The 27,760-nt window shown below is 48.0% G+C and overlaps 1 protein-coding gene across 5 annotated transcripts in view; it reads left to right on the forward strand.

The window, feature by feature from the left end:
- The first annotated feature begins 13,021 nt into the window (after positions 1 to 13,021).
- The window catches only part of stxbp5b (syntaxin binding protein 5b (tomosyn)), a 37,900-nt gene continuing 23,161 nt past the window's right edge, over positions 13,022 to 27,760 (forward strand). For all 5 annotated transcript variants that reach the window (XM_062523228.1, XM_062523230.1, XM_062523229.1 and 2 more), the window contains exons 1-8: positions 13,022 to 13,498; positions 15,010 to 15,107; positions 22,961 to 23,042; positions 23,665 to 23,765; positions 24,091 to 24,225; positions 25,672 to 25,735; positions 26,201 to 26,284; positions 27,544 to 27,667. In XM_062523228.1, coding sequence (XP_062379212.1) covers positions 13,358 to 13,498; positions 15,010 to 15,107; positions 22,961 to 23,042; positions 23,665 to 23,765; positions 24,091 to 24,225; positions 25,672 to 25,735; positions 26,201 to 26,284; positions 27,544 to 27,667 — 829 coding nt within the window. In that variant the 5' untranslated portion in view covers positions 13,022 to 13,357. The remainder of the gene's footprint in view (positions 13,499 to 15,009; positions 15,108 to 22,960; positions 23,043 to 23,664; positions 23,766 to 24,090; positions 24,226 to 25,671; positions 25,736 to 26,200; positions 26,285 to 27,543; positions 27,668 to 27,760) is intronic.

The following is a 27,760-nucleotide window of genomic DNA, read 5'->3' on the forward strand; positions in this document are numbered from 1 at the left end:
CCAAAAATCAATATGGTAAAAGTGTGCTGGCTTGTTTGGAATATTAAATCAAGAGATACCAATCAGCTATCATTTTGATGCAGAGCTTGTATTTAGCCCTACATTATGCTAAGTCCTTAAAATGTGATTGTACAGGCCTACCATTGTGTTTAACTGTCTGGTCGTTCCTGGAGGGCTGGGTTGATCAGGGGGGTACAGATGTTTGGTTCCATCGTGTTTTCAGGGCCTTCCTGTGAGAGCCGCCTCTTTACTTGGCAGAAGACAAAAGGTTGCACCACGCTAGCCTGAAGCTCAGCCTGGGGGGTTATGGAGCGCGGATAGAGCCAGGGTCAGCGGGTGCCTGCCTGCGCGGCGCGCACATGTGAGAAAGCCATTGCTTTTTAAAAAGCATCCGAGGAACCAAATGAACGCTGAGACTAAGCTATGCGAATGGCAATTGAGCGTGACAACATTGCAGAGGCCGAATTGCGAAAAACCTATGCACAACTCGGCTAAATTTCTCCGATGACTACACACATAATGGAACAGTGCTTAGTCGACTTTAAACAGACCGATTTAAGAACCGCGTAAACTGGTAATTGCCAGCTGTAATTGTAGTCACGGAGCATTGTGGCATGTAGCGAAGCCCCTTAACTGTGTAGCAGTAATCTCTACGTGGCGTCGGTTATTAAGCCTGGGAAAGACACATGCAGACATCTTTCATCACAGTGCTATTACGGCACCGGAGGCCAGATGTTCGTGTGATGCATTAGAAAGAAAATCAAATGTGACAGGATTTGTAATGATCTCCCTGTATGTGCGAAAGCAGGGTGGCTCGGCTGCATTTATATGAATGCAACTGTCCTGATAACATTGATTGTGATTAACAAGAGTGCTCTGGTATGGGATTTTAAACCAGATGCCTCCAAAAGAATGTAAGTCTTTGTTATCAAGCTTTAGTGCTTCAGTATTTGATAAGACAGCTGTTTCGAAATCATGGATCCCAGGAGAGCAACATCAATGCATTTTTTTGGGGGAAAAACGTCTTGATGTCACATTTTTAATTTCACTTTTTGCCTTTGTCTTTGGCAAGAAAACAAATCAAAAGGGAACATTTGTTGGGTCAGAGCAGATAAACAGGCCTATAAATGGTGCAAGTCATGCAGGCGTGTAAAGAAATTCCATTTTGTACCAGAAAAGTCACGCTTCACTTGGTGTCACAATGTATTTGATGCACTTTCATCATTGCATGTCCTTGACCTGGTGTTCCCGATACCTTTCTTCTGGTGAGCCTTCTGGTTTCCTGCTGGGCAAGTCGCCCTGCCCTGCTAAGCCGGCAGATCTGTTTCACTGGAGATATGAGAGATCGCAGACTTTGTGTATTTGTGGGGACCGGAATGAACTCCGGCCGGCGATGATACGTGATGTGTTGGTGTTAGAGTTACCAAGGCTGTGTCCGGCACATTCTCTCCACTGTCACCTCTCCTCTCTCTTGGACAGTTTCCATGGAAACACACCCACTGTTTTTCCTCCCGTCTCAGAAGGTGTCGTAAGAAAGCATGTTTGGGCTTTTTGATTAGGATTCTCCCCGCCAATTAGCTCCGGCGCTGAAGTTTTGTGTGTGTGTGTGTGTGTGTGCGTGTGTGTGTGTCTCTAATGGCAGACTGAGGCGTTGTGTAGTTGTGGGTCTGTTTCAGTTATGTCTGCCACACAGATATAAATGAGCTCATCAAAATCTGCACTAATTCCAGAAGTTTCCGCCGGGATCCTTAGACAGAGTAAGCTATCGGGGACAGTAAATGTGTGATGAAGACTAATATTCCCATTTCAGTGAGCTGTGCACCAGAGGAGATGTCGTTACTGGGGGAAGACATATGCACACACACGGGCAGAGTGACCCTCTTCTGGAGTGAGATTGGTTGCGAAGGCTTGTGGTAAACGCCATGATTACTTAATGAGAGTGTGTGTGTGTGTGTGTGTGTGTCTATGTGTGTGTGTGTATGTGTGTGTGTGTGTGTGTGTGTGTGTGTGTGTGTGTGTGTGTGTGTGTGTGTGTGTGTGTGTGTGTGTGTGTGTGTGTGTGTGTGTGTGTGTGACTGTGACTCTTAAGTGTCTTCATGCGCTCTGTCTTGAATCCTGAAATATACATGCACTTGCAAAAGGGGTGCCGGAAATATCGTGAAAATACGCTGTCAATCCCTGCAAGAAAGGATTGCATTAATAATAGCTTCATCTCATTACGAAACGCTTCAATGCTTCAAAGTTGTTGTTTTTTCATTTTATTTGTGTTCTGTCCTTCAAGGTCAAGTCTATTCAGGACAGTGTCCCGGGTCGACAGTGTGCACTGTGCAGCCATAGCCAGTGTTTCCCCATGACTGCTATGAAAACAGACATGGTGAGATTGGGTCTGAGGTGGAGAGAGGAAGAGGAAAGGCCAGAGAGTGGAGGGAGGCCAGTGGCAGCTCTGTGACTGCCGGGGGGGAAACAGCTTCATCCTGTCCAAGACAGGACAAGGCTCTTTACTGGCACAGGCTGTCCCTGCCGGCGGTGCCTTTGTGTGGGGAAGAGAGTAGAGTGAACTGAGGGGGGAGGTGGATGGTGGTGGTGGAGTTGGCCTGGGGTTTGTCTCTTGGTCGTGACACATGATTAACACTGCGTGTGCAGAGTCCAGCATTGCGAGCACCCACAATACCGCCGCCTCCCCATGTGACAACTTCCCTACTGGGAGACCACAACAGGAACCCACACATCACAGGAGCGGCTGTCCCTCTCGTGCCAAGCCGCTAGCTTCACCCGCAGACCGCCCTCCTCAGAAATAACCACTGGGGACAGAACATGATCATCGTAATGATAACTCCTTACATAACTGACAGCGTTTCGTGACATAATCAGATGATTATGGCCCCGTAGTTTTTTTGTTGTTGTTGTTGTTCCTCTTTTGTTGGGAACAAAGTGAGAAGTTTCTAGTATGTCTGTTCTTCCTCCACGCGATGTCCTTCAGCGAGGCGCGGAGGGGGGGCGACTTTTGCTCGCACAGGACACGGTCAAGACACGGTCAGATGTTCCCTTTAACTACTCAGGTGACCGTAGCGGCGCTGTGCCTATAGGGAAGCCCGGAGGATATTGATTGCGGTGCCGGCGTCCCCGAGGGTCACTGGTGACCCTGCTGCCGAGGGTCGGACGTGTGACGCTAACAGGAGGTGACAGCTCGGCGGAAAACAGTCCCGTCCAAACAGAGAACAGTTTCCCCTCGACTCTCGACCAACAACAGTGCGTATGGAGAGGAAGTCCATCACAGCCTGTGATAATAGGAAAAACTATTAAAATATGGTGAACATGTTACATGTGGTATCCACCAACAATTGGCTGTGTACTGGTAGCTGTGGTTTACCGGCACAACTGCGAATATCTAGACCCTTTCTTCAATCCTTCATGGTTGTATGGTTCTCCATGGCTGTACAGTAGTGTCTGTTTGTCGACAGCGTCTCATTTGCTAGTTTCCGAAAGATAACAAAGCTGAAATATTCCTCCATTCATTATTTAGCGCCGAGATTTCCCACCACCTCAGCTGGGAACCCTCAGCCGAGGAACAAAAAGTGAATTTTTCATGAATGACAATGAATGGCACCACACCGACATTAAAGGAGGAAGAAAATGAGGAGGAGAGAGAGATAGGAAGAGAGGGAGAGAGAGAAAGAGAGAGAGAGAGATGGGAAGAGCAAGAGAGAGAGAGAGAGAGGGAGGGAGAGAGAGAGAGAGGAGTGAGCAGGAAGAGCAGGAAACACACAGAATTGGGTGAAATGTGACTGCGGAGTCCTGGCCGCCACTGTCTGGGCCCTCTACACCTCCACCTCCACCTCCACCTCACCTCCACCTCCCCACCTCCCCACCCCACCGTGTCTCCTCCAGGGCCGTGTCGAGTGCACCTCAGCCTTTGTGTTGTCAGCGCACACCTTGCAGCCGTGGCAGACAATAGCGTGGAATATTCATGGCCTCTCCAACGAAACGGCTCTTCCCCTCCTCACTCCTCCCTCTCACAGTGCGGCAAGAGAGAGGGATGACAGAGTGCTTTTATCTTAGGCAAGTTCTCTCTTTCTACCCCCCTCTCCCTCCCCTTCGCCCCGCCATCGCCACCACCACCACCACCACCACCCCCCACCCTTATTTTTTCTCTCTCTCTCCTCCGTGTCGATTGCAGAGAGTGCTTTGACAGTTCAGAGGTGCGATGGCCGCTCGGAGTTCATAAATGAATCACACTTCGGGGCGCTGGCTTTGAGGGGGGGGAGAAGACGAGGAGGAGGAGAAGGAGGAGGAAGAGGTGAATGGGAACAGGGTTCAGCCGCCGTAAGGATGTGAAACTGATGCTTTGTATTAGCCGCCGCGCTTTCATCAGTGGAAGAGCGAGAGAGGGAGAGAGAGAGAGAGAGAGAAAGAGAGGGAGGGAGAGAGAGAGAGAGAGTGGGACCGCCGAAGCAGAGCCAGAACACTCTGTTACTCAGCGTTTTAACCGTTTCATGCACTCCGCTGCCGTCTGAGTCTCAGGGCGTTGATGGAGCCGCCGGAGTCGGTGTGCTCACCCGTATCTGACAGGACGAGCTGCAAAGAGAGGGGAGGGGACGAGGCACCGAGACTACAGAGGCTGGAGATGGTGCAGTACTCCAGAACGGACAAGAGACAAGGAAAGACCATTACCAACAGTCATTATGAACAGTCTACTGTGTACGTTTGACCCAGTTAGGGCGGTCATGGTCACATTATTAAGTCATAATTATGAAACATAACAAGAGACATTTTTTGCATCTCATTTCCGCCTTTTAGAAATGCAACACAAGAGATTTTAAAATGCACCTGGCATTTGTGTGTGAAAGGCATGAGCGGCGGCTCTTGCCTGAGCAAGCGTATGAAAATCAGTCTGCATAAACATGTATTTTAATGTTGTGCTCTGCTCTCCCGGTGGCCCCTGTTGGGTGGGCTAATGTGCAGTCACGTGACCGCAAGACGCTGGGTCCTAAGTGAAATGTTTTACCTCACATCATCGTCCTGGCAACCGTTGCGTTCTGGCTGTGCTGGGTTTCTAATAAACACCTCACTGATGATTAGCCCAATAGACGCACATGCACAGCAGGTCCACACACACATACACGCACACACACATGCTTGCGCGTGCACAAGCACGCACATATATACATGAACACACATGAACACATACACGCACTCTCTCTTTCTCTCTCTGTCTGTCTCTCAAACAAACACACACACACATACATCCAGAAAAACTCAGAGGGTGTGTATACCCCCCACTCATCTTAATCCCCACAACAGCTTCCAGACTAATAAACAAAGCAGCATGGCAGGAAGCTCACTGTGAGCAATGCTGACACACTAACAAGTAATGCACGCCTACCCCCAGCCACCCATCCCCACCCCATAACACACTTCCCTCCCACCAACCCCAACCTCCCGCATTCACTCCCTGACAACAGGAACATCTTCTCTTCTCTTCTCCTCTCTTCTCTCAGACTCCACTCCATTGTCTTTTTTTTTTACACTGAAATCCATCCCCCCTCCCCCCGTGGGCCAGCGTTGACATCGTTTGCTGTGCATTTTCGCCTTTTGTCAGGCGGAGTTAGCTGCGTGCAGACAGGGGAGAAGAGGACCAAAGGGAACATCTCCTTCTGAGCGCGCGGCAGTCACCAGTCTGTCATGGCCCGGGAGCCTCGCGGCAGCCAATCATAAATATGCCATCAGGACTCCGCGGCGGCTTGATGCAGCCGCTCCCCTTCAGTATTATCCTAATGCATGCAGGAGCCGCCGAGCGTTCGCTAATATGATCTCGACTCGGCAAGTCGAGCAGTGGCTAATCTGAAAAGTTTTCGCCTCCCAAGTTTGGCGAGCGGAAGTCATTTGCATCGGTGTCGTGCCGCCAGGGAATTTAAATGGGAAGAGTTTTTTTTTTTTTTTTTGAAGAGGAGCAGGTGAGGGAATGCGTGTGGGCCTCGATTCTCAGGTGAATCCTCACTGTCACTGCGAATTTGCCCGAGGGGGGGGATTAATTTGTGAGAAGCGGCACACGACTTCAAACAAACTCACAGCCAGTCTTAAGTACATCTGTCTTAAGGTGACGTTGAAGGTCACTGAAGGGCATAGCCGTTTTGATTGAGTAGGTGAGGGAGGCTGTTTCATTTTTTGCATTTTTTCTATCTTGAGGGAAAGAAAAACTCATAAAGAAGCACACTCACACACACACACGTACACACAAACAAACACACACACACACACACACACACACACACACACACACACACACACACACACATACACACACACACACACACACACACACACACACACACAGACACACACACACACACACACAGAGAGAGACACACACACTCACTCACATACACATACATATACAACACTTGCAAACATGCTCTTCCATAATTCCATGTTATTTAAAAGATCTAAAAAGGCAGAAAATAGATGTCTTCATGAGAGCACAAGGCACCATGTTTTCCTCTATCTTTTTTCGAAAAAAAAAAAGAATCTTTTCAGAAAACAGACAGAGGCATCATTTCTCACAACCCCGCTGTGAGACCAACAGGAAACTGTTTATACCGCAGACTTTGTGTAATAGCACTTGTCTTGACCCAGTTTTGGGAAATGCTTTCTGGAGGAAGCGCTTGGAGTTGCACCAAGCTCTCTGGCCCCCCAGAGGTCTGTGCCATATTGAACACTGAAGCCTTGGAATCGTTTATCAGTCGGGGCGGAGCTGGGAGGAGCTCGATTTCCCTGTCCAAGAAGCCGGGGGAGAGCACTGGTAAAAAAGACGGGCTCTGTTTTACTGAGTAACATCTGATCCCTGGCCAGAACTTATACGCTGAGCTTGATCTGCATGCTGCTCCGTGGAGACTTGATGCCACAACTGTTTACTGCACTCGTTATGAACTGGGAAGTGTCCCGAAGGGGATTAGTTTGGGTCGGGGGCGTTGCATGGACACACTCCAGAATCACACAAAAAAGCAATTATCCGGTGTTTCAGGACGTAGAGAATGCACTGTACCCCAGAGGAGGACGAGCTCGCAACAAGATCTTTTCCACAAACGTTGAAACAGCTCCCCAATGCGGCTTCCGTTCTTACACCTTTTCAAGTAAAGCCAGGTGATCTTTATGTAAACAGCACTTTTTTTTATTTTGTCAACAAAGAACACATAAACCACTTCTCATATCCCGCTGATTTGTTGACAGTCCTCTGCTGTGAGGTTCCAGGCTATACTTCAAATGAAAACAAGCTCCGCAGACACAGACCAGCAGCACCAGACGCGATGAGCAGCTCTCTCTAAAGCCTGCCGCTGTGTGCCGGCCACCGTGCCATTCTTCCACACCGAAGAGGGGAATCTCATCATTTCAGAGTGGTGTGTGTGTGTGTGTGTGCCGAGCTTATGCTGTCCACTCTCAGGGGGCCTCACACACACTGCTCCCAGCCATCTGGCTCTTACAGTGGACAGGTGTGGACAGCCCAGTCCTGCCTAGGGACTCCAGAGGGGGTCGACTGGAGTGCCCGGCACCTACCTGAATGGGCTTGTTCTGACACTCTCTCTGCACCTAGAAATCATTCATCTGCTAATGAAAACAGCAAACTAAAACAGAAAGCTAATAGCAGAGTATACGAATGCTATAAGTGTCCATTGGAACAAGACTATTTGAGTCCTGATTCCTGAATTCTTGAATGATGAATTCCTGTTATTAATATTTTTTTTGTATGGTGGGGAGCTGTGCCTACTAGAGAGTTGAGGTGATGGAGCAACGCAATGTGGGAGAAGTTACAGAAAAGGATCAGACGGGATTAGGATATGCCTTCATTCACAGAGACAGATGTTCCACTCAGAGAGGTGTAACATTACAGACACTGAGAAGGAGCAGCATATTTAATGACAATGGGGTAGAGACACACAAAGAGAGAGAGAGAGACTGAGGGTGTGCGCACAGACTCTACACTCAGTCATCCCGGCTGGTGTGCTCAAAGCCTAAATGACTGAAGACACTTGAAAAAACAAACAAACAGAGAAAGAGAGAGAGAGAGAGAGGATGGAGGACGTTCACACACTCCCCAGAAGAGACGGGTCTCATCAGAGAGAGGAGCTGGAGTGCCTTCACACACTTCCACAACATGTTTGAGTGATGATGACTCACCTGCTCTATGACTCAGCTTCGCTATGTCTGACGAGACACAAAGGGACTCTTAATTGCTGTCCATGCACTAATAATTAAATGGAAAACAGTTATTAGCAGTCTGTTTAGAAACACTAAATGTGTCTTGTTTAATCGGGATCTGTGCGCATCAAAAACCTTCAAAGATTCCCCCGAAAATCTAATTAGAATGGTATTTTAAATAAGCTGATTCACTCTATATTTTCAGAAATTCCACCAGATTTCTCACCTTGTGCATTTAATGGTTCAATTCCCTCATAAGTGAATATTGAGCCCCGCCGTGAGCTGAAAAGAATGGGGAGGCTGGAGGGATATCCTTCCAAGCGAAGTGCTAATTTGGCTTAAAGTTGTCAAAACCAGACATGAACTCAAAGGTCTGATCCCAGCATGGTGCTGGGTAGAGCTTGAAGCTTCTCCTCTTGCTGCCAAATTGAGGGCTGTCTGAGCGAATGCGGCAGATATTCTTTCCGAATACCTGCCTGCCAAATGAAACATTTCCTTATACTGGTGAGCGCTATGCCAAGCGACTGCACCAGAGCTTGTACTATAAAAAGTAGGGTTTTCTTGGGGAATAAGCCCGTATCTAGAAAAAAGCAGAATCTCATATTTATGTGGCACAACTGCTTTATATAAACAACAGCTCACTGTCCATAGAACATATCATCTTTCAGTGTGAGAGCAGTATGTGTGGGGGGGGAAAACTCTATTGCTCTGATACTTTCAGGTACTTGTTCCATTAGTGGACTCACAGAAACACATCACCCTCACATTCTGCATTTCAATCATGATCTGGGCAAACGACGGTTGTTGTTGTTGTTGTTGTTGTTGTTTTTCAAATGTTTCTGCTGTTGAAGTGGAGCCTTGTGGCTTTATAGTGCTGACATGGTGTATATCAGAGATGGGGTATTTTGGTCCACCCATCTGTTCTTTGCTGTCCTGTAGTCTTACTTTGCAGTGTCCTTGCTGTGTCTGGGGATGTGTTCTACATACTGCTTACGGTATCCTACATGCCAAAATGGTTCGTTTACAAATCCTCAGCCCCTTGGTGATACATCCATGACTCATTGATGCTTTATTTACTGGAGAAATTATGATCAGACAAAGAATCATTTTGTGTGGCAAAAGACATACACAGGGACATGTGCTAATCTCAGGGCTAGATGCATGTTGATGTTCTACTATATGATACCTTGGTTGTCCAGGCAGCAGAAAGTAAGGTACTACTGCATGTCCTGTCTAAATGGCTGGTGTGCGTTCTGCAGGAACTAAACTGATGGAGGAAAGCTTAAGCTGCTATATATGGGTCCTTGCCCTGGATAAAAGCAGGTCTAGGTTGGATCGCGGGCAGTGCTCAATGTAACCAGGGCTTGAGAGAGAGAGAGAGAGAGAGAGAGAGAGAGAGAGAGAGAGAGAGAGAGAGAGAGAGAGGGAGGAAACCGCCACCGGAGAATTAAGTTTTCCTGTTAACCCTGATCTTTTAGATCACCAATAGGATTTTCTGCCAAAAGTAATCAGATTCAGCACATGAACCATTAACACCATCATCAGTGCCATGTATGCCTGGATAATTACCGTTGAGATGCAGTGGTGTCATATTCATGTCCTTAATGTGAATATCTGTAATATCATTTAAATGCTAATTGAATGGGCAAATTAAGTGAGGTCAGTAAAAATGACAATCAAATGTGTGTCACAATGTGATGTTCCTATATAATTCATGCAGAACGTACTGTATGTTCACATGTTAAAGTGCCTACCATACATTATGAAGCACATACATAAATCACAGAGCTGAGTTCATAGAGGAGGCAGAATGAAGCTGTTTGTGAAGCAATACTGCCATCTAGACATGGGTCAGCTCTTGACTAGTGGGACAGGCACATAACAGCCGCCACCATTTTTCTGTAATTGGATGACAGGGTTTTGACAGATAATCATCCTACTAGATGAAATCAGTTGTTATTGTGAATGATTATATTTACAATTCCAGAATCAGGTCGATGTCTCATGGTCACACATGACATATAATTTAATACATAATATGCTTTTGAGCATCTCACAAAAGGCACCAGCCAGTTGCCAAGACGGCCCTTCACAGTGTATAAAAATGGCCTCAGATATCGTCAGGATGCCGTCACAAAGTCTGTAGCGTTGTTACTATGTGAAAACAGACCGAAATAGAGGTGCTGATGAGCAACGTGGAGCCCTGCTAACTCAGAGGCTGGACTCTGCAGGCTGCCCGGGCGAACTGCGAGCTCCTCTCTCTCTGCCGAGACCGGCAGGAGTGTGTGTGTGTGTGTGTGTATGGGGGGGGGGGGGGGGGGGGGGTACATATGGCACCGAGTGGCCCGGGCGTGAGCACCATGCCAACCCTCATCCGGGTCCGGCGAGACGCGTGGTGGCCGACTCCGTGTGTGTTTTGCGCGAGCAGATGGCGGAGGTGGAGAGGCAGGCGGGAGGAGAGGAGAGGAGTGGCTCTGCAGCAGCATGGGGGGGGGGGGGGGTTGTGTGTGTGTGTGTTTGTGTGTGTGTGTGTGTGTGTGTGTGTGTGTGTGGTGGGGGTGAAGAAGTGAGGAGATGGGTAGGAGGTGGAGGAAAGGAGGGAAGAGGAGCCCTCAGATCAACAGTGAAGCCTTTAATCAGACACTGCTCAGCTCCTGCCTCTCAATGGAGCCATACTCTCTTGCAATCCATTCGCTGAATGACTTCTGTTTGATGCAGCTGCCTGACAACCTGCTCATTCAGGCACTGCCATCTAGTGGTATCTGGGAAATAAACTGGAAACTCACACACATTTGTCAGCTACCCTAAAGCTGACTTTTCTTTTAGCTAAAATACTTGGACACAATATTGCTGCAACTATCATATGCACTGTTGCAATGAGCGTATAGGAAAATCAAGATTCCATGGTTTAAATGGAAAGCTGTAGCAGTGTTAGTCCCTTTTATCAAGCCCTATTTGTAGCTGTACACTGACTATGTTGTGTACTACTTAAAAGAAAAATATTGACATGTTCTGGGAATTCCTCCCGTGAACAGAACTGATGCAGAACAGAATCCCATCTGATGTAAAGAAAAGAACCACCAGCTGAAGAAAGTATTCAGATTAAATGCAATGGAAATTCTGCTAATTCTGTACTTTCATCTAGTAGTGAATACAAATAGTGGTCTGACACTATTGTTGTGGTGTTAATGCTGCTGCAATATAGTCACTCAGTTGGCAGAAATCAGTATGACTGATTAGATAGGTTGAGGAGCAAAAGTTTTGTTGCACTCTGTTTACACTCTGAGAGTGATACAGGGCTAAAAGTGGAGAGGGTGTCATCTTTCGAACTCCACCTCAATCACTGTGCGTGTGTGTGTATGTGTGTGTGTGTGTGTGTGTGTGTGTGTGTGTGTGTGTGTGTGTGTGAGAGAGACAGAGAGAGACAGACAGACAGAGAGAGGGAGAGAGAGAGAGAGAGACAAAAGTAGGTGTGCTGACAACGACCCACTTACACATTATAATGCGTCCCTGGATGCCCCACTAGAAAGACCAGCTAATCCACTGGGAATGCACCCATTGTCTTTCTGATGTAGGGCTGGGTTCTCTTCAGTCTTCCTGAAAGCAAGACAGAGAGGAATATCCAGTACACTACAATTATGTAATGACCTCAATAGTTGCACTCTAATATAAATCTGGTCCACATGCACCGGTATGTTCATATCGTGACAGAGGATAAAACAGAGACTTCATAAAGGGCTACCTGCCTAGGCTATCCTCCAGCTTGGGGGTGGGTCCATGCAGTTTTATGTCTGAATACAGTATTTGTAAGGGATAACGGCCGACGAGGTGACCGGTTCGATGGAAATAATGGCTAGGTGGAGGTCTAGAACTCCGGCGACGTGCGAAGCACGGAGACGGAGTTACCTCCGCCGTGCCATTATTTCCATCGAACCGGTCGACCTCGAAGGCCGTTATCCCGCTTATCTCCCGTTTGTATTCATAACCTGTATATTTAGAACATAGTTTTATTCCACCGTTGCGTCCGTTAACATCGCTAAAACGGTCTTGACTGTGGGACTACTTTCCGCCACATATCAACTTTCTACTTGCAGGACAAAACTGCCGTTACTAGTTCTAAAATGGATGGTTGCTATGGCCAAAGGCCAGTCGTTAGTTCTAAATGGCTGGTTGCTACGGCCAAAAGCCAGTCGTTAGTTCTATCTCTCCCGTTGTCAAGCGGCCATATCCCAGGATTCTGATTAACTTTAACTTTGAAAGATCGCTACTTTTGTAGCCGAAATGGCATCAAACTAGCTACAATCCACCTCCGTCATATGCTACAATGTCACTATGGTTCTGCACGTCTGTATTTCAGCTTGGATGCAACGTGACAGTTCATTTAAACTTCGCAACGAGTTTGGCGAATTAATATTCAAGTGTGATACGGGAACTAGCCTACTTCAAAGGTAGCAGGTTATACGAAGTTAATGGCCACCCCATCAGCCAATCAGAGAAGAGAATTCCATTGTTGAGGGAGATAAAGGCCTATAACCTATACTTTTGTACAAAATATGTGTGTGTGTGTGTGTGTGTGTGTGTGTGTGTGTGTGTGTGTGTGTGTGTGTGAGAGAGAGAGAGAGAGAGAGAGAGAGAGAGAGAGAGAGAGAGAGAGAGAGAGAGTCAGTCCTATTAGCAAAGTGTACCATTATATGAACGGGGATAAACTTATCAAATTGTGTCTTATCCTAGAACTGGTCGCAGAACAGGAGTTCTAGCGCCCCTATCTTACATCCGGGTGCCGCTCCGGCAAGACTCCGGCTGGCTGGCTGCAGCTCTGCGTTTCCGTGTTGGTTGTGGGAAGAGAGGGGGTTACAGAGAGGTGGTGAGATTGACTAAATCTGCTTGGATTACGCTGTCAATAGCATCTTTCCTATGGATGAGGAGTAGTATCGGATGAAGAACGCACCCGTTGTCAAAGAGGGAAACTTGTTCTTGGGTAGCCTAGGCTATATTTTGACATGGAGTGTGCCGTGACAACACCCCCTGACATGTGAGATTTACAGAGCAATATAGCTTGGCAGAAGACTGTGCGATTGTGTGGCTGTTGCCATCTCGCTTATCCATTTATGGTTGCTCATTTGATCCAGTACTTGTCGCGATCCTCGTCTGTATTGGGGGAAAAATGAAGAAGTTTAATATCAGAAAGGTGCTAGATGGTTTGACGAACGTGTCATCCTCCTCCTCCGCATCACCTCAACCGGGAAACAGGGAAAATGACACAATTCTGGAGAACCTGCAGTCGGAGAATTTCCAGCTCTGCAAGGTGGGTTCTTATCACGCGGGGGGTCGCAGGGGTTGACCACGAGCAAATGGCACCCCAGCGGCCCAATATCACACTTTGGAGACCGAGTGTTCCGATGGATCCGATACAGGCAGTTCGAATAAAATTGATATACACGTAGCAATCGCGCAAATGACGTCTCCGCCACATACATCAATTTCGTTTTGTGTGGATAGATAGGCAGGCAGGTTGATCCCAGTGACCAAGAGGGTGTGAAATCAGTCAGATAAGAGGCTTATTCTGTGTTTCCCCAATGTGTTGCTAAGAATTAGCAAAATACATAGCTAGCTACCTACTGTCATAGTATGCCATAGACTTGGCTGCCAAGTCGCGTTGACTAACGTTAGCAAAACCGAAAAGTGACCTGATAGAAATGTTGCGTATTCATTCAACGGCATTAGCAGAGGTTGGCTAATTTGGTTGTCAGTGGATGGGACATTCAACATTGGCTACTGTAAAAAGTATAATATAGTAAATATGTAAATATTATGGTTCATAATTTCTATGCAAATCTAAGTTAGCTAGTCGGGCTAACGTCACTCAGATCAGTTGCTTATATTGCATCAGAGGGCAGGATTGTGTTAATGCTATTCCGCTAAATAGCTAACTAGCTAGTGAAATCTTATTAAACCAGCTTCCCAGGCAGACCTAAGGTGACGGGGAGTCCCATTTCCATTGGGCTGAAGTGACTTGTCATCATACTCAAAGCTATGTGAGCTTCTGCACTTCCCTCTCATAAGAGCGCTCTAAATTGTTTGTTCACACAGACAGATAATGTTGCATTTCCAGTTTGTAAAGGTGTCAAATGCTACAGGTTATTACGGGCCCTTTTAAGCAAAGCTAGTTGATATTGTGTAGCCTACAGCGGATGAGGGTTTGCTATTTAACCGCAAAACATCAAGACATTCGTGTTGTCATGCGTCAGCCTACGCAAGTGCTTGTAAGGTTCACATAGGCAGTCTGTTAAATGCTCTCATAATGATGACAGTCATTTGCAGCATAATAATTCTCCAGGGACGCACATCATCGGAGTAATTGCAATTGCCAGACTCTCTGTTCAATGTCAGAACAAATCAGCATTGTCTTCTATCAGTGTCATCAATCTCAAAAACTAATTTTGCCCTTTTATGTAAGGAAGAAAGTAAATTAAGTATCCAGATATCATTTAGTCCATGGCATTGATGATAGTTCTTTTGGTCATGATGACTAAAGATGTTTCCTGGGCAAGAATATCCAAATAAAGACATGAATTGTCAGTCCTGTGTACTAATACACTAAACATTATGTTTGTTATGCCTTCAAGAAAACTTTCCTCTGTTCATGTTTTGGGTTTACATCTTTGTATTTCCAAAGCCTGTTCATCTATTTACTTTTTCTTTTATTCTATTTGTTTAAGCCAACCTTGGTGGCCTAGAATCTATTCAGTCTATCTCTCTTTTTCTGTTGTGTATGTATGTGATAGTTCTGTTGAACTACCTTTTTTTGCCTTACAGACTGTGCGCCATGGGTTCCCCTATCAGCCCTCAGCAATGGCTTTTGACGCTGTACAGAAAATCCTCGCCATAGGGACTCAGAGTGGAGCTTTGAGATTGTATCCTTTTCTCAAAAATTAAATCATAAACAGTCTGTCCAACACAAGGTATGCATAATATTAACTGTCATTTCAATATTCTCTTTGTCAATTGTTGTAACCGCCACACAAACGAGTTGTTGTAGTTGTGATGAAATGTCTTTATCCCCGTGACTCTGTGATGCAGTTAGACACAATGGCTTCTCACATTTCCGCCTTCTGACGTGCAGATGCTTGTGTTACGCAGTGGATTCCTCAAAGCAACAATGATGCGACACTGGAGGTTGACAAAGTGATTGATGGTACCACAGGGGCTGACCTCAGGGGACTCCAGTGCTGCTACTCCCTCACTGTTGCAGCCTGCAAAGTCCAGAGCCTTACAGCCTGTAGGAAACCGATCCATGGCTGCTGTGCCTCTGTGCAACTAGCCTCAAAAGCTAACTGTGAATGTAGATTCAAGGGAGCGCTGATTGATGATGGATCCTCTGGCTGATCTATGGGTGCCACCCTGGCTAGTGTCTCTGAGGGCAGGCACATTGGAGAACATGAGAACATGTCCCTGTGGGAAATCTGCCTGTAAAGCCCAGAGGAGGTGGCTTGGCCTCTGAGAGGCAGCCCTCTTGGGAGCTCGTGGCAGGGCAGGGGATGACTGATGGGAGCAGGGTGACGGGAATAAACCCCTGATCTTGTGAGAACCTGAACGCGCTCTGCCACTCAGGCCTGTGAGAATCGGCAAAGACCAGCGCACAGTGTTAGTGGCATGCACATTGTATTGACTTGGGAGTCTGCTGCTCGGCTATCAGAAAGATGTCACAACAGTAGTTGTAACCGATATATTGCGTCAGTGTGTTGCCTCAGCCATGTGCAGATGGAGAAGTTCTGCACATATGTCTGTGTTTGTAGTGGTTTGTGATGGTATGGTATGCATTGTAGAGAAGTTGAAACATATGTGGCTGCAGCAATATAGGTTTCAATTGGGGGGAACTGAAACCCCCTTATGCAATGCTCACGAATGGGCAACAGTCTGCATGCATCGTGGTGTGTGCGTGTGTGTGCATGTGTGTGGTGGTGGTGGTGGGGGGGGGGGGGGGGTGGGCATTCCAGGTGGAATGAGCTATGGGGGATCCTGGAAGGTGTTGAGGAAGTGGCCCCCTCTGTGCTCAGTCTGTGGCGGCTGAGAAAGACTGTGGATAACCTGCTCATGCTGTGTGCCAGTGGGACCACTGTTGCTCAAGGTGATTCGTCCTTTTATCTAAGGACAGGCATTGATGAGCTTCATTGGGCTGAGCATTTGAGCAACACTGTCACCAATATTGCCTGTTTAGCAGTAGAACTGTTTAATCTTAAGTATTATAGTCCCAAGGGTCAGATGTCTTTTTGATGTGTCTTTATCATGATAGCATGAGAGAGGTGGTTATCATGGTCCGCCACTGGTTTGACCCCGACATTTTATCCTTCAGTCAGTATTGATTGTTTGTTAAGCCGCACCTTTACTCCTGTAATATCAGTTCGCAGGGGCTGATGATGAGAAGCCTCCCTGGTTTTTTTTTCTGTGTTTCTCACGGTGATTATACCCAATCCTGATCCTTTGCAAGCTGACAGGGAAACATTTATCCTCTATTGGTGCCAGTCTGAGGTTAAAAAGATGACTATTTTGTTTATTGTTCAACCTCTTCTCTCTTATCTGAGCTGAATCCAAGAAATGAGTGGTTTTGCAGGACTGTGATGGTCATTACAGGCTGGCGTCTTTCTATTTGTTTACTCATTTTGGCTCATTTGAAAACTGTTGATGGGTGTCATCCTGACTTACAGCCGTGACTGCAGCGGTTTTCGTTGTGACGCTGATAGCACCTTCTTGAACACATGGCCCGGCCTCGACTCATTTAAACTGGTTTGGCCATTCCTGTTCCTGCTAAATATGCTACTACTGTGTGGTGTTCACCTGAGCAAAATGCTATAGGAACCGTCCCTGTGTGGTGGGAATTGCGCCACAAAGCCACAAGGTTTACCACATGAGGAAGTGTTTCCTCTTCTCTCTGCACAGTCACCCGCTGTGTGTGTGTGTGTGTGTGTGTGTGTGTGAAAGAGTGAGAGAGAGAGAGAGAGAGAGAGAGAGAGTCTGTATTTCGTGTCTTCGCTAGAAAGCTTGGTGCTCTCAGTGCCTTGGACAGGCTAGCTGATGCTATCACAGGGTTAGCGTGCATGTGACTGCCTCTTTCCTGTCCCAGGACATTCCACAGGCACTGGGGCTGGCAAACCTGGCTTGTTAGGATCTCGTGATCTAGGGGCACTGAACCTGACTTTTGCTCCTATTTGCTACTCACTGGCTCGTTATTTTTTTTCTTCCTTTCTTTCAGTTTTTCTGCCTTGCTTCTTACTTTGGCTGTGCCTGTGTGTGTGTCTGTGTGTGTGTGGAGGCTCCAGGGCTCAGTAGTTTTACTCTGCAATTCAAGACAATTAAGCTGCCTGCCAAAGTCCCACCAAGTTTGTGTGTGTCTCAGGCTAAGGCTGAGGGTGCTTCTGCTGGAGTCTGGGAGACCAGGCTTTGGGTGACTTTAAGATGGCCATCTGAAGTTTAGTTTTAGAACAAGGAAGTTCCACCCAGTCTTGATAGCAAAGAGGAAATGAACGTCGTTATTATATCTCATCAAGTTACCACATGTTAAAAGGAAATGGTGCAATATTGCATTGCGTCTGCACAGACAGGCATGCTTTCACAGTCACTGAATTTTCTGGTGATGATTAGATACGAATGGTTTACTTTTACGCAAAGTACAGCTATTTCTGTCTCCAAGTCATTTTTTATTGAGTGCTTTTGAGTGAGATTGATTAGCCCATGGAAAAAAAGACCATTAAAGACTGAACCTTTATGAAGCTGTGTAGAACACAATACAAATAATTGATTCTTCACATTGCTTGAATTTTGTTAAAGTAGTATCTGTTCCATGTAGGGCTTTTTGTAAAACGATTGACCTAGGTTTACCTCTAGCACGTCTTCATTGTTAGCATCCCAGTGAACAGATGTTTATCAGACCACTGTGAATTCAGACCTGCGCGATCCTAATCTGTTCCAGTTAAGTGGGTAATATAGTCATCATCAGGTTCTTATTATGTGTACCGAGGTAAATACACATAAGCATGTCGCGGTGCAACACGATGAGTAACGCAATCCACCCCCATAGCTGCCACTTCAGCGTTAATCCGAGACAGCAGAGCGCCCTAAGTATGACACCTTTGTGTCCTCCTACATGGGATTTTATTAATAGACGTCAAGTGTTTGTGCATGAATGTCGAAAGCAGGCAGGTGACAGACAGACAGGTGACAGTCTCCTCTCTTTCTTTCTTTCTTTCTTTCTTTCTTTCTTTCTTTCTTTCTTTCTTTCTGTCTTTCTATTGTGTTTTCCGTGCAAGTCTCTCCATCTTTACAGGTGGTGTGTTTTGGGGAGTGTGAGTGCATGCCATTGTGTGTGGTCCATGTTCCATGTGCTTTTGCCACGTGTCTGTATTTTTTTCGGCTTGGAGTTCGGCCTCCAGTTTAAGGAGGAAGCGGACTCGCTCAGCCTCCCGGCTCAGTGCTTGTGAAAAAGTCAAACCTGTCCGGTCGCCAAGATCAACGTGCTCTTCAGAGGAAGTTTTGAGAAAATACGGGCGAGTATGCAGAAGTGCATTCCTTTTTTTTTTTTTTGCCAGTCTCCTGTTTCAGGCGCCCACAGCAGGGAGACGAGAGAGAATTCCATCCCACTTCCTTGTTTGTGTGGTTGTTCCTGCTGCGTGGCTCCCGTAGAAGACATTCCGCTCGGCTAGTGCCTCGGGAGAGCCTTGACCCAAGCAGCTCTTCTAAACAAGTTCTGAGGGGGGAAAGCCAAGCTGCCGCCATAGAGCATGCTGTGTCAGTCACCATGCAGTTTGTTTTTTTGCCTCCCCCCCCCCTCTCTCTCTCTCTCTCTCTCTCTCTCTCTTTCTCTCTCCCCCCTTCCCTTTGTTTATCTCTCCCTCCGTCTGACTCGCTCTCTCTCTCTCTCACACACACACACACACACACACACACATTTCTCCTGTGTGCAAGGCCAGCTCATAGGCTCTGTCAGCAGCTCTTTCTCTCTCTCTCTCTCTCGCTGTGAGCAGACAGTAGACAGTATCGGTGGTGCAGCTGTCTGTGGCTGTAACCGTGGCAGCAGGACTTACTGTAACCTCCCGGGTGTCAGGCCTGTGCAGCGGGGTTCTCCGGCTGGATGACACACACATTTCTCAGACTCTCTCTCTCTCTCTCTTCCTCTCTCTCTCTCTCTTTTTTTCTCTCTTCCTCTCTATCCCTCTCACTCTCTCCATCCCTTTTCTCACTCTCTCACTTACTCAGTCACTCTTTCACACCTTTAATCCCATTCTAGTTGAGAGGTCCTGCCATATGACAGGCATATATCTCTCTATCACAAAGCCTTTGAGGCAATTTCCTTTCTCTCGCTCTCGCTCTCCCTACTCACACTCACACACACACACTCTTTCTCTCTCTCTCACACACACACACACACACACACACACACACACATCCCCCTCCTCCTCCTCCTCCTCCATAGCTGACAGCCTCATCTCTGACCTCATGCTCTGCTGAGGAGTGTGTATGCTCTGCTTGAGCGCTGGGGGCCATATGTAGCCCAGAGCCCCCGGCCTGTGTGTGTGTGTATGTGTGTGTGTGTGTGTGTGTGTGTGAGTGTGTGTGTGCGTGGAGTGAGTGTGAGTCACCCTCTCTGGAGAGCGCAGCCTGCAGGAGCAGGAGCACTGTGCCACATCAGCGCCCAACCCAACCCAGCCCACCCCACCCCGTCTGCCTGCTTGCCACGGGGTCCTCTGTAGCATGTCAGATGGCCCGCAATGCTCTATGTGTGTGTGTGTGTGTGTGTGTGTGTGTGTGTGTGACCGAGACTAGCTTGTGATTACATGTGGTGGCGTGCTGTGTGATGCAGTGTTGCGTGCCATCTGCACGGAGACACCTTAGAGGAGCGTGTGAGTGATACTGGCTAGTGCAGCCTTGGTAGCCTCTTTGTGGAGGAGCGTGTGACACTAGTGGCTAGTGCAGTCTTGGTAGCCTCCTTGTGGAGGAGCATGTGAGTGATACTGGCTAGTGCAGCCTTGGTAGCCCCCTTGTTGAGGAGCGTGTGACACTAGTGGCTAGTGCAGTCTTGGTAGCCTCCTTGCAGGGGAGCGTGTGACACTAGTGACTAGTGCAGTCTTGGTAGCCTCCTTGTAGAGGAGCGAGTGACACTGGCTAGTGCAGCCTTGGTAGCCTCCTTGTGGAGAAGAGACTGTCTTGCCCATATTATTCACTGTCCCATTATATACAGTAGCTCGAATTAGGCCTGAGGGTGCACTTCAGTTTATAACAGACGAGGTTGGGTTGAGCTCGTTACAACTTTGACATAAGATAGCTGAAGGCATCTGTGTTGTATGCATCAAGTAATGTTTGTAATCTATATAATTCTATAACGATCATATTGTACACTTGGGATATTGAATTATGTCGGCAGCATTGTGTGCAGTGAGTGTTCAATATGTTTTGTGCATTGATGTTATTCAAGACTGTCTGTTTTATTTTTGTTGTCTAGCACGCCGTAACGCTGTGCATTATGTGGGTTAGCTTGGGCTCTGTAATTGTATGCCATTTTGGATGCTTTGGAAGGCTGTCTAGTGTAGGAGCCACATGTCAGGAGAATAGTTCACTGCTTGACGTGGACTGTCAAATTTATTTTGTCTGTCTTTCACTTTTTTGGACTTGAATATTATTGAGGGTCAGGAGATGGGATTCTGAGCTGAAGGCAGTCCTGCTGCTTATGGAGTCTGCTCATTCACAATCCTCCATCGTGCATTGAGTGTGGAGTGCACACACACACACACACACACACACACACTCACTCTCTCTCTCTCTCTCTCGGTGTCTCTTTCTCTCACACCCACACACTCACACCCACTCACCCACACACCCACCCACACCACACACACACACTCACACACACTTTTCTGCCCTCTCCCATCTTTGTCTTGTCAACCACTGTCGAAGTGTTTCCCCAACAATGTCTGTCTTCTCCACTCCTACCCTAGTGAGATGAAACGGTCTCACAAGGCAGAATAGAGAGAAAGAGAGAGAGAAAGAGAGAGAAAAAGAGAGAGCGAAAGAAAGCAGTGAAATAATCATGCCTGTCTCATGTGATTCTAGCATTTCCTGTTGAAGAGTCACAGCTCAGCATGGTGAACACATGAGTAAGACTTGCGCGCGTCGTTCATTAGATTGTCGTTAACCACACCCCTGCTGGACTTAGGGCAGAGTGTGCTTGGTAACTCCACCCGAATGCTAACCTTTTGAGCAGGTAAACAGTCAGCTGATGTGGTCATGTCGTTGAGCGGTCTTCCTAATCCTCTGGTCTACAGAACCTTTTGTTTAACTCTCTCTGTCTCTTTGTCTAGTTAATCCTTCTGGTTGAGGATGATCTGTTTGCTACTCTACCTACAACTTGAACAAACATCCAACGTGTAAATTGTACAACCTCCTTAAAGCCTCTCTAGACCTCTTTTACGGGGCGTCACACACGGTGGAATGCTATTTGTGTATGACCATTTGGTAGTTTGTTGGTGTGCTGTGTGTGTTCGAGAGAGGGGGTGGCTGGCTTGGCTCTAATCACATTCATCATTAGTCTTCATTAGCGTGGGCATGAGAGCAGGCAATGTGCGTGTCTGACAGTCAGGTATCTGTCAAGGGGAATCTTATCTCCAGCAACAGCATCAAGACCATCTCCAACAACAAGCACGAAGACCATCCGCAAGTCATGTCACACTGTGGTTTTAGTGGTGAAGCGAGCAGGCTTGTTATTTTAGATTGGACGCAGAGAGGTGTGTGTTTTTAAGTGCTCTCTAGCGAGACTGTTTTGGGCTGGCCTTCTGTTCTTATTTTTGGGTTAAGCTTTATGCGCTCTGTCTGCACTTAGCGACACATTCTTTTTCTCCACATACCACACTAATTGGTTCAGGTGGTGGCATAAAAAACAGGATTGTGTCCTGATCCGGGCGTTTTAAATTCGGTTGTGACGACGTCACCACCACACAAAAACACAAGTCCCGTGTCCAGGCAGCACTCTACTCTGTGTCTTTAATAATGATATGATTTTTTTTTCAACTGGAACAAAATTCTTTATGGAACCCTGAGTTGAGCTCTTGGATGTTGATATTAACTTATTAACTCATTAGTTGTAGTAAATAGCATCATGTTTCTCAATAGTTAACCTTTTGACGGGCCTCCGTCGTGTGGGCTGAAGCAGACTCCCCCTGCTGGTGGTGTCTGTAGTGGCAGTGGGAAGCAGTGGAGGTTTGGGTTTGCATGCAGAGGAAACTATTTCCTGTTTCTCTTTTTAACCCCCCGTCTGTAGGAAATGCACACTTTTAATGGCTGAAGTTGACAGACCCAAGGCCCCTCGCACCATTTCCTCTCCACCCTCCCAAACTCTGCACCTACCCCACCCTTCTGTCGCTCACTTGCCCAATGGCCAAAGAGGAAGATGACTGATAGCACACAGATGCATGTTTGCGTGTTGAACCAATTGTGTTGTACTCACCCACCCGTTTGGTGAATCTAGACTGTGATGTGGTGTATTGTTGCATGTCATCATGCTGATTGCTGGAGATGATGAAGGAAGTTCATAGCATAGGCAGATAGCATAGTAGCATAGCATAGCATGGGCAGAGTTTGGTGGCTGGTCTAGGTGCATGTCTGAATCAAATGTAATACATTACAAGGAGAGGAGCATCTTATGTGGTGTAGTAGTCTGTTTAGAAGCAGGCTGTATGTGAGTGTGTTGGTGTGTGTTGTTCCTTGACCGTGCTGCCTGCAGGTTTGGGCGAGCAGGTGTGGAGTGTTACTGCCAACATGAGCCCGCCTCTGCCGTCATCGCGCTACAGTTCCTCATCAACGAGGTCAGTCTGCCAGGAGTCCGCTTCCCTTCACCCCACATGCCCTCCCCCTCCCTTTCCTGTCCTGTCCTGATTGCACCCCTTTTAGCCTCAACAAGAATCTCTTCTCCCAGAACTCCTCCTTTCTATTCTTTTTCTTTTCCTTGCAGGCCTCATTCTCCTCCCCTCTACATTTCTCTGCTCTTCTTTCTTCCTTTGTTGTCCACACATCTCGATTTCTCTGTCCTCGCCTCCCCATTCATATTCTCTCTCTCTTTCTCTCTCTCTCTCTATCCCACTTTCCTCCATATTTCTCTTCTGTCCTCTCTTTTAACCTCTCTCTTCCTCCCCCTCCCCTCTCCTCTCCCCCCCTCTCCTCTGCTCTGCTCCTGGGCCCCCATGACTCACTCCTGGATGAGGCTCTTCTCTGGTTAATGGCTGTCTGAGGACAGTTAAGGGATTACTGCATTAATGAAAGTCTGCATCCCTGCAGGAGCTGTTTTAATGGACGCTTGCACATTCAGCAAAGCCTCCCAAGCCCCTACTAGTCTCTTTCATAATCTCAAGCCCTGCTGCATCCTGGGAGATGTTTGTTGCTGCTGTGCGTGATACGAGTGTGACTTGACCTGTTTGCTTGCTGTCCTAGGGGGCGCTAGTGAGCGCGCTGGCCGACGACAGTATCCACTTATGGAACCTGAGGCAGAAGCTGCCGGCGGTGCTGCACTCGCTCAAGTTCAACAGGGAAAGGTAACTTAACTCAGCCTGCATGGAGGTCACAGAAATGTCAGTGTGCTTCTGTAAAGGTCAAACTGGTTTCCGTTGGGTAACCTTTGATCTCTTACCAGCGAACTCTTATCAGTGTTCTCCTCAGTACTGTCGTGTCACTGTCTGTCTTAACACAAAGATGCAGTCTTGTATCGTATTGCCATAGCCATTGTTCAATGGTATTTACATTTACATATTTACAGGAAGAGAGCAAAAGCTTGAGTTGCTCTGGATTATCCTTTCCTTTCTTTCATAAGAACCCTTTCTCTCTTTCTCTCTCTCTCTCTCTCTCTCTCTCTCTCGACAGGATCACGTTTCTCCACCTGCCCTTCCAGAGCAAGTGGCTGTACGTGGGCACGGAACGGGGGAACATCCACATGGTGAACGTGGAGTCCTTCACTCTCTCAGGCTACGTCATCATGTGGAATAAAGCCATTGAACTGTGAGTGCCTCGCTCGCCCGCCCGCTCGCTCGCTCTCGTCCGCGCTCCCCTACTCCCCTACGCGGCCCCATGAATATTTCACACTCTTCCTCCCACTCTTCTTCCCCCCTCTCTTTTCTTTTTTTTCCCTTCTTCTTCTCGACGTGCTCTCGTGATTTTTTATGGCGCTTGCTAGGTCAAGTGGAACTGATGTTGACCAACAAGTTTAAAGTCGTTTTTCGTGTGCGGGCAGATTTTTGAAATCTGACCTTGTGCAAGGTGAACGGCGTTAAGTGGCCCCGGCGCACCGCACCGTGGCTAAATGTTTATGTGACACTTTCCAATCGCCTAAAGTGAGAGAGAGCCTGACGGTTTCGAGTAATCTCGCTCGGGGGCCAGGGAGGGCGCCGGGGCTGTGGGCAGCTCTGTGGGGGTGGACCGGTGGGTGGACTGGAGGGCGGGCGGGCGGGCGGGCGGGCGGGCGGGTGGGTGGGTGGACAGACACATTTATGGCCTCAGAGCCAGACTGCTGGAGCAGAGGAGGAGAGAGGGGGGTCCCTGGGAGGAGGAGTGGGAAGATGGATGGATGGGGAGATTTGCTGTCCTCTCCAGACTTCGCTCCAGTGCTCTGTCTCTCTCTTTCTTTCTGTCCCCATCTCTGTCTTTCCATTGAACTCTCTCTATCTTTCGGTCCCTCCCATTCTATTTCGGTGCCTCTATCTCTCTTTGTCTATCTCTCCATCAATCTCCTCTACCTCTCTATCTCTCTCACTCTCTCTGTCCCTCTCTCTCTCTCTGTCCCTCTCTCTCTCTCTCTATCTGTTCTGGAGCTGGGTCTCTCTACCAGCCCAGAGGGAGAGCCGTGTGTGTGTGTGTGTGTCTCCTGCGTCCTGCTCTCGTTGTCCTCGGCTCCCGGGGGGCTGGACGGTCCAGAGTGCCCACTCCACCCCAGCAGGGGTTCCAGCAGCAGCAGCAGCAGAGGCTGCCAGGCAGCGCCAGCGCGAGCCGAGCCGAGCCGAGCCCTGGCGCCGTTACATCACGCGCTGCAGTGACACAGCACATTCCGCCGGCCATCCCCGCGCCACTCCTCTGCCTGGACTCCTGTTTCCATGGCAACAGCAGCTACGGGGGAGGCAGGGAGGAGTGGGGCTGGGAGGGAATGGGACGGGAGGGGAGGGGTGGGAGGGGAGGAGGGGAGGGGGGGGGGCTCCTGGTCCTCTGAAGGAACTGCTACAAGCCGAGGAGCTCCTGTTTACACTTCAGTGTCTTCTGTTGTAGGCCAGCGATAGCAGCTCAGTGCTGTGTTTATCAGGTTAGCGAGGTTAGCGCCACCGACCCAGTGCTGTAACTATGGCATCCACTCCTGCAGGGCAGCAGAGCTAGCACACGCTAGTCTAGTCTCAACTGTGACTCAGCAGCACTGACACTCTCCTGCTCTCTCAACCCCCCCCCCCCCTCCCCCCTCAGGTCCTCGAAGTCACACCCCGGCCCAGTGGTACACATCAGTGACAACCCTATGGATGAGGGCAAGGTAGTAGCACACACACACACACACACACACACACACACACACACACACAAACGTGTGCACACACACACACATACACACACTGCTTGTTTTTTTCTGTACTGTAAGCATGAATGAAGTCTTACAGGGGAGCTACACCAGGCGCGTAACTGAAGCGTTGCGTTCGCGAAGCGTATGTTGCAGCAGTTAATAATCACTAGAATCAATGGAAGTAGCTACACCAGACACAACAGTGGCGTGTACATTCAAAACAAATAGACCAGTCTTCTAAAATGGATTTTACGCATCACAAACGGAACGCTTCAGTTATGCGCCTTCATATTATATTTCTTCATACGTACTATAAGCCCAGATGCAGCACATATTCAGGATGGCTGCATACATATTGGAAGGCTGCATGCTTATACAGTAGCTACCCCACTGTGAGTGTGCTTTGATATGGTCTGATATGGTATGTGTCTCTTACAGCTGCTGATAGGCTTTGAGTGTGGCATCGTTGTGTTGTGGGACCTGAGGACCAAGAAAGCAGACTACCGCTACAGCTACGACGAGGTGAGAACACACAAGCTCCCCGTTCAATGTGTGTGTGTGTGTGTGTGTGTGTGTGTGTGTGTGTGTGTGTGTGTGTGTGTGTGTGTGTGTGTGTGTGTGTGTGTGTGTCTCCCTGTGTGTCCCTGCGTGTGCCTGTATATGTGTCTATTTGTGTGTAAGGTGAGCTGTAATGCAACTCATCGAGAAGAAAGTGTGTGTGTGTGTTTGGAACAGATTGTGGCATTCCTCAGTGCGTGGAAACTGCTGAGTGGGCATGTGCAGGTGGATCTCTGTATCTCAAAGGGCACATCAAAGCACTGGCGTAGACTGACTTAGAGAGAGTGTGTGTGTGTGTATGTGTGCGTGCACGTACGTGTGTATGTGTGTGTGTGTGTGTGTGTGTGTGTGTGTGTGTGTTTAATGAGCACTAATTAGCGCCACCTGTGCAGGAGGCATTTTGAGAGCCCAGCCCAGGCAGCCTCTGCTTGTGGGCTGCTGCAGATGCTCCAGGAGGTGCTGTGTGTGTGTGTGTGTGTGTGTGTGTGTGTGTGGCGTCTCTAGAGTTGGACTGGACTCCAGCATCCTCACCGCCACAGCAGAACTCTCTCTCCAATTCACACTTTACCTCGCTGTCACAAGATCTGAGTGCTGGCCAGTTATAGTTTTGGAGAGCTTGTTTTAGAACGGCTGGTCTGTTAATTCCTGTTAATTAAAGCTCAATTACCAATTCCTCTTCATCCTTAGGGGTGATTATGCTTAATTGGTAGTAATTATGAGAGATACACAGCACTGCAAATTATTTTTTACACCCTTAGATTTAGCTTTTTAAAAAAGAAATGATGCACTATTTTCTCTTTTGACAGCATTTGTTTATACGTTAACTTAGTAATTTATGTTGTGCACATTTCAGCTGTGTGTGATATAGAATTCAGAAAATTATGATGCAAGCAACAGTGTCCAACTATCTCTAGCACGGCAACAGGCGGAGATGTACTGTTTTCCAGGGCGTGCCATTTTCAAGCTACCTGCTGGTCAGGTTGTACCCTTTCATACAGAAAAACTAGCCTCTCACTGTTTAACATATCTGCTCTTGGCAGGCTCTTTTTGCGCAGTGAACTCCAGACTTACACATTTTTATTAATGCTGCCTGACAGCCTAGTCAATGCCCCCCTCTCCCCTCCCCTCCCCTCCCCTCCCCTCGCCCACGCACCGTCCTGCGTGCCTGCTGGGTGCCCCCTGCCCTCTGCCACTGGTGACGGGCGTGTTTGTTGTGCCCGCAGGCCATTCACTCGGTCGCCTGGCACCACGAGGGCAAGCAGTTCGTCTGCAGCCATTCAGACGGCACCCTGACCATCTGGAACATCCGCGTGCCTGCCAAACCTGCCCAGATCATCACGCCCCACGGTGGGAAGGCACACACACACACACACACACACACACACACAAGCACACACACACAAACAAACACGCATGCGCCTCTGATAGATCTGCCCAATT

This window comes from Sardina pilchardus, chromosome 20, assembly GCF_963854185.1.
Source record: "Sardina pilchardus chromosome 20, fSarPil1.1, whole genome shotgun sequence".
In the NCBI taxonomy this organism is placed as follows: Eukaryota; Metazoa; Chordata; class Actinopteri; order Clupeiformes; family Clupeidae; genus Sardina; species Sardina pilchardus.